The 9,650-nt window shown below is 47.0% G+C and overlaps 1 protein-coding gene across 5 annotated transcripts in view; it reads right to left on the reverse strand.

Annotated features, from left to right (window-relative positions):
* LOC127550789 (tyrosine-protein phosphatase non-receptor type substrate 1-like) overlaps positions 1–7,500 on the reverse strand; it is a 76,290-nt gene extending 68,790 nt beyond the window's left edge. The window contains exons 1-2 of one of the 5 annotated variants that reach the window (XM_051979970.1): positions 7,037–7,500; positions 6,168–6,258 (exon numbers count right to left, since the gene is read on the reverse strand). In XM_051979970.1, the coding sequence (XP_051835930.1) occupies positions 6,168–6,249 (82 nt within the window). In that variant the 5' untranslated portion in view covers positions 6,250–6,258; positions 7,037–7,500. Of the gene's footprint in view, positions 1–6,167; positions 6,344–6,454; positions 6,923–7,036 lie in introns of those variants that run through there. The other 4 variants (XM_051979972.1, XM_051979969.1, XM_051979973.1 and 1 more) reach the window with 4 other exon arrangements.
* Positions 7,501–9,650: the final 2,150 nt, after the last annotated feature.

Raw genomic sequence — 9,650 nt, forward strand, 5'->3', positions numbered from 1 at the left:
TCCTTTCCCTAGTATCTCTTGAAGTTGCATGTGTTCTAATGTCTCTCTAATGCTCTATGAATCCAGGCCTTGTGAAACTGCCATCTATTCCAACTTCCTTTTCCCCAGGAGATACCTGGAGATAGGATCTTAGGAACATGGATTTGGGGCCAAAAGGGAGTTTAGAAGTCAACTAGTCCATCAGAATCAGACACAGTCTAGCTGTGTGATCCTGGGTAAGTCACTTAACTTTGCCTTGGTTTTTCCATCTGTAAAATTACTATAGAAGGAAATAGAAAAACCTCTCTAGTATTTCTGTGAAAAAACAAAACAAAAACAAAAACAAACAAACTCCATTGGGGTCATGAAGAGTCAGATATGATTGAAAAAATGACTAAAACAACAACTATAGAAAGTCTAACCCTTGAGGAAACTGAGACCTAGAGAGATTAAGGTCAAATAAATAGCTAATGGCAGAACCAGGGTTTGGATCTTCTGACTCAAAACCCAACATTCTTTTCACTCTGCCATGTCACGTCTCACCACATCACACTTTAACAATCATAGAATTGTGTCACTAGAAGCAACCTCAGAGAACATGCAATCTCTGTTTAAATACTTCCAGTGACAGGGAACTCACTACCTACTAGGGCTAATGATTCTCTGGCGAGCTCTGGTTATTAGGAAGGCCTTCCTCATAATAGGCCAAAATCTCCCTTCACTTCACTACTTTTGCCAGGATTCAGTTCAGCTCTGCTGCCCCCCAAGTAGGAAGGCTATGAAAACCTTTTTTTCCCCAAAAAAAGCCTAGAAGCCAATGGTTTGGGCATGTTAAAAACAAAACAAAACAAACAAAAAACCCAACAATTCAAAACAAAAAAAAAGACCCTCGGCCCAAGATTCCACATAAGAAAATAACCTGTCGCTCTCAGCAAACCAAAGCAACGAGAACACAAGCTTGTTGGATTCATGTAACACTTTTAGAACTCCCTTCCTCCTCATCCACCTCCTCTCCATCTGCTGGAAAAAGGGCACAGATAAACTACAGGAGGAATATTCCAGCTTTGGCTTCCCAAATTCCTCACACTGCTAGGACTCCTGGTGAGAAACCAGCTCTGGCTTGGGCCTGGGGCTCCCTCGTCAATGGGCTGGCTATGGTTAAGTCATACTCGATGTATTATTCATACAGGCCAAGGGTCTGTCACTGTTTCCATGATCAGCTGGGGATTTCAGAGAAATGAACTGTAACTTAGTCATAAAACATTGCCTTGAGCTGAAACCCCTTTTATGAAGCTGCAATCACAGGGATTCCATGAATACCCTTCCCCGAGCACCCCAAACTCCGATGCCTTTTCAATTGGAGACATTTGCCAGGGCTGCACCCGGAGCAGCTGCGCTTGGGAGCCAGGAATCCCAAACTTTCGCTCCAGCTCTGTCACCAATAGAGTGATTTACCTCTGCTGCTACACATGCAAGGTGCCACAAATGCCTGGATGCCCCTTGAAGACCATCCAGGACAACCTACTCATGTGACAGAGCAAGAAACTGAGGTCCAGAGAGAAAAGAACTGTGCCCGTGCTCACGGAGTAAGTCAGGTGCAGCACTAGAACCCCCGTCTCCCAACCACCAGTGCCTGTCTATATTCAGAACCTAAAATATCTGACCTGGAAAGATCCTGGGAGGTCATTTGGACCCAACCCCTGACTTTGCTGAGGATGCTAAAGAAGAGCCTTGGGTGATACAATGATATCACCAGAAACTTTAACTCATCAGTTTTCAACTCAATCTCGCCCCCAACCCAGGCTCTTTCCACAAGGGAATGGGGCTAGGCTTGGATTTAAGTCTACAGCAATGAACAGCTAATGACCAAAAAGCACTTAGAAAACATAATTGCTCAATCATAAATGAAAAATACCCCATCAGTTTAAAAGTGCTTCTGATATATTGGTGGTAAAATTCTTTCTTCCCATGAAAGAGGAAATGAAACGAGGTTCAAGACTTAAGCAAATTAAACTGCTAGCAAAATGTCATGCTGCTGAGGAAAAGTCAAAGGTCACTGTCAGGACCAAATCTCCACCTGTCGGCCAGATGCCAACTCAACCCCACTTGGTCACAGAACGTAGCAGAAACTTAGCGCCGGAATGGACTGTGAATGCTGAATGAGAGAACATCAAGCATGGCAGAACACAAGTATGGAGAGACAAGGTGTTAGGACATAAAAACCAAATGATGCAAGATTCGGGAGCTCTGGGAATCTTAACCTGGGTCTGTGGATACCTAATGAGTCTGTGGATGGATTTGTGGGGATCTATGAACTTGGACAGAAAAGAAATTACATCTTTGTTTCCATTAGCTTCTAACTGAAATTTAGCATTTCCTTCAGTTATTTGAAAACATTATTTTATAAAAGGAGCCCATAGGCTTCAAAATGAAGCCCTTTCTGTAAACCAGCACTTCCAGAGGAAGAAACTGGGACTGAGAGGTTTCCTAATTAGGGGGGGGGTATGAAGATCATGGAAGAGTTGCCAACTGATTGACCCCCAAATCTCAGCTCTGGGAATCCAAGAGAGTGAGGAAATGGAAATCCTATCTCTTGAGCTATCTCATGGGAGCTATAATTGGTTTTGGACATTTTGGCTCTATTTGGTTCTGAGGACAAAGTTTATTTGTACCTCCTTCGAACCCCTCCTTGTGCAGTGTGATGAGCACCACCTCCTTGTCCAAATTCATATGCTGAACCCCCAACAAGCCCACGTCATGTGATCCTGACAGGAATCACATGATCTTACTATTTTCAAGCGGTAATGGCAGGTTCTGCATCAGACACCAGCAGTCATTCATTTAGAAGCTGCCTTCCAAACGAGACATTTTATAGTTTCTCATTTGAACAAACCCAGTTTCGAACAAAAACTGTTTGCCTGTTCCATCCCACCTCCTCTGCCCCCTACTCTCGTCCCTTTTCTTGCCCTCTCATAAATGCACTGAACCAATGAATGTCAGAGATGAAAAGGAACTTAACTAGATAGCAAGCCCAACTCCCTTGGTTTTCTGAGCCGAGGCTCGGAAAAGGATTTGAATTTGCCTAACGTTTAGGTGGGAGAGCTATAATTTGAACCCAGGTCTTCAAACTCCAACGCTGTTTCTACCGTCTCATGCTTTATCCCTGCCAGGCTTGGATCAATAAAAGAAATGAATCTGTGAGTCAGCCAAACCAGGTGAGTTCTGTGCACCCACTCTGTCAGAAGGGAATCCCTGCATCGCTCTGAGGTTCGGGTTTTGCATCCTGGGCTTAGTACAGAGAATGGAAGATACTGACAATGGGAGAGGTGAGTTATAGTGGCCTTGCCTTAGAGGTAAAAATAGACAGTGACCATCCAACCCCTTCAATCCCATTCATCCTCTTCAGCAGAGAAATTTATCCTCTGTGAAAAGAATTAAGGCTCAAAAGATTTATTTATTGTAACGTTCATGCAGCCCCCTCCACGGTTTCCACTTTCTCAGCCTATTGATGCTGAATGGATTGGAACGGGAGTTTTATGATTTAATCTTTGCCAGTTTATAGATTGTTTTTATAGGCAAAGAAGGGAAGATTTGCTAGAAGGCTGTCACAGGAGAGGGGTGTTAGTATTCCAAGCGATGGTCACCCAAAATAAACAGGCAGCCAGTCTTAACACTTGTTAATCAGCGTCACTGTCTGCTCGGCAGAACCAAATATATCCAAAGAGGCAAAGAGCTGGAAGGGGCAACTCACGAGGCCCAGAGCTTAAAAACCCTCCGCGGCTGAGACTCCCCACTCAGGAAATTAACAAGTGGTCACTGAGGAAGAACCACGTCCTTTGCGGGCTCCGGAAAAGGATGGTCGGAGAGACAGCAAGACAGTGACTCGTGAATTTCTGGGGCACATCTGGCCGGCTCGGGAAAGGTCAAATTTCAGATGTAATTCACCAGGGTGACATGAAATATACAAATGCTCCAAGTCTTCCTTCCTCCCGGCGCTGGCTCAACTCCCACCTCCTGAAATGTGTCTGGTGGCGTTTGTGATCAGGAGAGGAGACCAGCCCCGAGGCAGGGGGAAAACAAAACGGGATTCGCAGTCCAGGGCTCTGTCACTTACTGCCGGGAGACTCTGGGCAAATGACAGTGAATCCGTCTCTAGCTGCAAAGTGAGTAGGGGGTGGGCTAAATAACTTCTCAGGGCTCTTCTTTCAACTCACTCCCTTCTTCATCAGTTATGTGTTTGGAGTAGAAAGACAGAGGGAAGGGAACCATGGGCTCCCTCAATGCAGAAAACTGTGAAGGCACAGCCGGAGATAGATATTAATCCACCTTCCTTCATCCCCTGCTTCAGACCTGAGATTCCTGCTTGCTAGAAAATATTCCAGATTCAATGAGTCCCCAAAAGGGTAATGGCGTCAGGGAAAGAACCCTAGTTCTACAGTAGAGGAGCCCGAGTTCAAATTCAGCCTATGACCTTGGGCAAACTGATGTCCTTCAGCCTCAGTTTCCTCAGGTGCAAAATAAAGAAGTTGGACCAGATGGCCTCTGTTATCACTTTTAATTCTATAATCCTAAGGTTCCTCAGCCTTTCCCAAGTCCCATTTCCTTCTCTGCATCAACCCCTCTAGGAAGAACCCTTGTTTTAAAAAGCTGGAATTGTAACATTCCTTTTTGTTTTGTGAAATTATTAGAATGAGAAATACTCTTAGATCATATACAAACAACATGATATAATGTTCAAATAGAAGAATAGACTGTTAAGTCTGAGAGGGATTTTGCTAAATAGAACACAGGCTATTAGAGCTGGAAGAAACCTCAGAACATACAATATAGAATGTGTCAGTGCTGAAAGGAACCTTAGGATACAGAATATTAGAGGAAAAAGCAATCTTAGAAAATATAATCCAGCTTCCTCATTTAAAGAGGAGTAAACAGTCATTGATGGGGAAAAGCACTTGTCACACATTGAGAAAACCATATGAAAATATGATGGTCTTTATACCCACTAAGGAGCCAGCACCCTGGTCGTAATACAGTGGCTCTTTAGGAGTGGAGTTTACTGATATATTGGTTGGGAAGGAAGGCAGAAGGAGGTGGCAGAACGACGTGAAACAAGACAGAAAAATAGGGAAAAAAGAATGGGAACATCAGATGCTATGCTTTCACTGACCACAAGAAAAAGTCACAGTATTTCAAGAAAGTGTGGGTTGTTGTTCCCTCTGGAGTCTCCCCCTCCCCACCACCCATTCAAATCTGCCTTCCATGCCTCAGACACTAATGAAAATGAAGTCCAGGGTTCCTCAGCTGAGGTGAAAGAGATCCCTTCTTTCTTACATCAAAACAGTCACCCTTTCTGGTCATGTGATGGGGGGGGGGTGGAAAGGGAGAGAAAGAAGAGGGAGAAGGGAGAGAGAGAAACAGAGATAGACAGACAGAGACAGAGCGAGAATGTTGGAACCCCCCCCCCAGGTTCAGTACAGCAAATCCCCCTATATTCCCAAAGGGAGGTCCTGGCAAGGGGCTAGCTGAGAAGGGAGGGGTATGGGATGTGTGTGGATTGGGGAGGATTGGGGGGGTATAAAAGCACAGTCATTAGGTCAGGTTAGAAAGCACCGCAGTAGAAGTCTGACAGTAGGGAGCAAGGTGGCCCGTCCTCTTAGAGAAGGAAGGAAGCCGTTTGGTATTAAGGGTTTGGGGAGGCCCCAGGAGTTCGTAATGAGGGGCTAAACCTTTTGCCAGCTCCAATTTCTGCTAGGCGCCTCTGGCCTTCTCACCTGTATCCATCTCTGTGCCTACAAATCCTAGAATGTTAGCGCTGGAAGAGCCCTCGGTCCAAGCCCCTCTTACAGATGAAGAAATTGAGGTTTGGAAAGGGAAAAGGACTTGCCAAAGATAACATAGCAGGGAAGCAGCAGCAAATCTGAACCCAGTTCTGACTCCAAGCCCCGTGCTCTTTTCTAAATACTCAATCCTCCTGTGCCCAACATAGCAGAATGCCTGGAAAACATTCCCACTGTGTGTGTTGGAGAGGGGGGACGACTGGGGAGGGGAGAGCAGGAGGGAGGGCAGACTGCAGAGAGAGGAGGAGAAGGAAGGAAGGCGGGAGGGAGGGGGAGAGGGAAGCTCCCAAACTGCCACCCCAAAATGCACACGTTGGAGACACCTGGCAGCAGGTGAGCCTCGTCACTTACCTGACCAGCTATGGGACGCTGCCAGGAGCAGGAAGAGCAGGGACCAGGAGCGGAGCCGGCGAGAGCCGCGGGCAGGCTCCATGGGGCTCTGCTGTGGGGAAGCGAAGGGAGAGCGGCAAGTGAGCGAGGAGCGAGCCCGGTGCGGGCAGCCAGACGGGTGGATGGAGCAGAAATATGACAGTCTTCTACCTTTCCCTCCCTCGCCCCTCCCCCGTCCCTTCTCCTCTCTCCTCCGCCCCTACGTCCCTCTTTCCCCTCCTCCTCCCAAACCAGAAAAGGGAACCGACCTGGCGCAGCAAGAGAGATGCCACGCCGCGGTTATTTTTGAGAAGCCCTCATGTGCGAGGGGGAGAAAAGGGGAAAGGAGGGTTAAAGGAGAAAAGGGGGAAGAGGGAGAAGGAAAGATGGGGGGGAGAGAGAGGATGGAGGGAGTAAGGATGAGGGGAAGAGAAGATGGGGGCGAGAGACAAAAAAGGAGAGGAGATAGGGAAGGAAGGAGAGAAAGAATGGAGAGGGGGAGAAAAGGAGGAGGGAGAAAGAGGGAGGAGAGAGGGAGAGACCGAGTCAGCCAGCCAGACAGACCCAGAGCTGAAGAAAGGGGAGGTAACTTGGGAGCAAGGGAGGGAAGACCTAGACATGAGAGAGGAGAGAGACAGCGGCAAAGGAAGGAAAGAAGAAGAAAGAGGAGAGGGGAAGAGAGAAAAGAGAGGAAGAAGGGAAAGAGGCAGAGAGAGCGAGCGAGAGACTGAGAGATGGAAGGGGTGGGGAGGAGTGCGTGTGTGTGAGTGTGTGTGTGTGTCTCTGTGTGTGTGTGTTGCGTGCGTGTGTGTATCCGCGCGCGCGCGGGAGAGTGTGCCGGCTGCACTGACCTGGTCAATCTTGGCCGTGGTACCCGTGCGCTGCTCAGGAGCCTTTCCCAAACACTCGGGGAAATCGGCCGCCTTCCACAAGCAATCACATAGTCTGTCCGCCCGCCACCCCCACAGCAGCTCAGCCCTCGCGCTCCCGAGTCTGCGCCGGTTTTCCCCCAGCCGCACCTACAATAGCCCGGGATTGGGGCCGCTCCAGCCCCGCGCCCTCCCGGAAGCGCGCAGCTGCCCGCTCCCTTGCTCCAAAAGGCTTCCTTTTCCCTCTTGTTCAGTCCTGCTTCCCCCAGCAGGGTCCTCCTCTTCCTCCTCCCCTTCCTCTCTGGCTGCTGCCTTTCCTTTCTCGATTCCTCCGATAACGTCTCCCAGCACCCCCACTCCGCCGTTGCCTAGCATTCGCAACTAAATGGGGCTCGGTTTTCAACAATGTACCAGTTCAGAAAACCTTTCTACACCCCCCAACCCCCTACCACAGTCATCCCGAGAAGGCTCAGCCCGGGATTGATTTAAGGTAGTTTAAAAGGCAACTGGTAGGAGTAACGGGAGACAGAGGGCACTGCTACACTTAGAGCAAACTTGTTTTTGTAAGGTCATCTCGGTGTGCCTTAAACATTGTTCTCTTAAGGTGGACTGGGAGAGTTGGCCGGCCTACCTTCTTGGCACTGGGAAATCCCTTCCAGCGAGTCAGTACCCCAGTATTAGTCCTGAACGGAGCTGAAACGGGACTCCTTCGGGTTTCACAAACCCACCTTTCCCAGCGGCACCCCCGACAACCCAAGCAGCCACCACCCCCTTAGGCCATCCTTCTCATCCCAGTCTGAATTTAGATGTGAAAAGAAGCTTAGGGAGCCGGGGCTAAGGACTAATAAGCAATGCCCTCATTTTACAGATAAGAAACTTTGAACTAGACAAGTAAAATGACTTCTCCAAGATCACAAAAGGTATATAAAGAGGCTCAAAACTGACACCGAGTGCCTCGGAACTCCGACTCTCCAGGGCTCTATCCCCATTGCCTCCCCACTTTTCTTCCAGCTAGAACAACCAAGGGCCCTTCCTTCTTCCCTTCCCGCCCTCCCCTCCCCCTATGGCTGTTTATTTCCAAGCTTTCCTGAGGTGGAAAGAGAGATGGAAGAGCAGGAAGTGTGTATGTCGGGAGGGGGGGAGGGGAGAGGAAGGGTAGGGTGATAGGGACAAAAATAGAGTGTGTGTAGGAAGGACTTCAACACCGTTGGAAAAGAAGCAGAAGGGAAAGGAATAGAAGATGGAGAGAAAGGAGAAGAGGAGGTGGGGTAGGAAAGCAACGGATGGCAAGCTGAGAGAGTAACGAGGGATGCCTTACTTATAGCTAGAGATGATTTATATCCTCACCTGGTGGAGGGCCAGATCATCCCAGGTGAGTCATGCAGCAAGGAAGTCAGACTCAGAAAGTAGAATCAAGTTCACACTTGACTCCTGGCTTTAAAATCCAGGTTTTAGGCTAGGTTGGAACTCTGGACTCCTGTCCATTTTGCAGATGTGATGGTGACTGAAGATGATGTCTTTGTGACCCTGTGATCTTCCCCCTTTCTGGGCCTTGGTTCCTTCACCTGGAAAAAAAAAAATGGGAGGGAGAAATGAGATAATTTTCAAGATTGTTTCATACTTTAATATGTCCTAGTCATGTGACTATGCTCAAGTCACTCCCCTGCCTACCTCTAAAGGTTTTGAGCAAAGTGTTCTGTAAAGTTGAAAGTGTGTTTTAAATGCAATCTATTATCAATGACAACAATCTATGATGTTTTGATGAAGAAAGGGTAGCTGAGAGAGGATGAGAACAAGACTGAGAAACCTTGATTACCATTAAAAAAAATTTTTTTTTTGGAGAAAATCCGATTCTATATTGATAACTGGCAGAAGAAGGTGTTGGAAGAAGTAGGAGGAAAAAAAGTTCTGAAGTCTTCCTCCCCCAGTAAATGGGAGAACTAAAGCCAAGATCAGGAAATTGATTTATCCAAGATCATACTGTGAGTTAATGTCTGAGCTGGAACCCAAACCTGGCTTTCCTGATTTCTACTTCATTTCTTGTCCTGTGCTAATATCTGAAGGTCAGTGGGAATTGTGGAACCTGAAAATGGTTGTTGGGAGTGGTTAAGTTTTGAATATAAATTACGAGAATCTCAGAGATTTCTGGGTAGCATATGAATTGAAAAGGAAACTAATATTCCATCTCTTGGGGAAAGTCTTTCTTATCTGTTCTGAGAGCATGTCAACTAGAGTAGTGATGTAGTGGAAAGGACACTCCCTCACACCTTAGATTCAGGTGCTATAGTGGATGGAGATCTGGTCCTGGAGTCAGAAAGACCTGAGTTCAATCCAAAATCCAGAATATAAATCATCAAATCCAAAATCCAATGTGTGATCCTGGTCAAATCGTTTAACTTCTGTTTGTTTCCCTTTTCTCTTCCTCCTTTTTTTCTCCTCCTCTTCTGGCTCTTCTTCCCTTTCTTTCTTGAACAAGTGGCTTTCTCCTTTCTCAGCCTTACTTTTCTCATCTGTAAAATGGAAATCATAATATGGCATACTTCACAGGATGTTTGTGAGAAAAGCACCTTGGAAATCAAAATAATATCAAAAGTGT

Source organism: Antechinus flavipes, chromosome 2 (genome assembly GCF_016432865.1).
Source record: "Antechinus flavipes isolate AdamAnt ecotype Samford, QLD, Australia chromosome 2, AdamAnt_v2, whole genome shotgun sequence".
NCBI classification, from domain to species: Eukaryota; Metazoa; Chordata; class Mammalia; order Dasyuromorphia; family Dasyuridae; genus Antechinus; species Antechinus flavipes.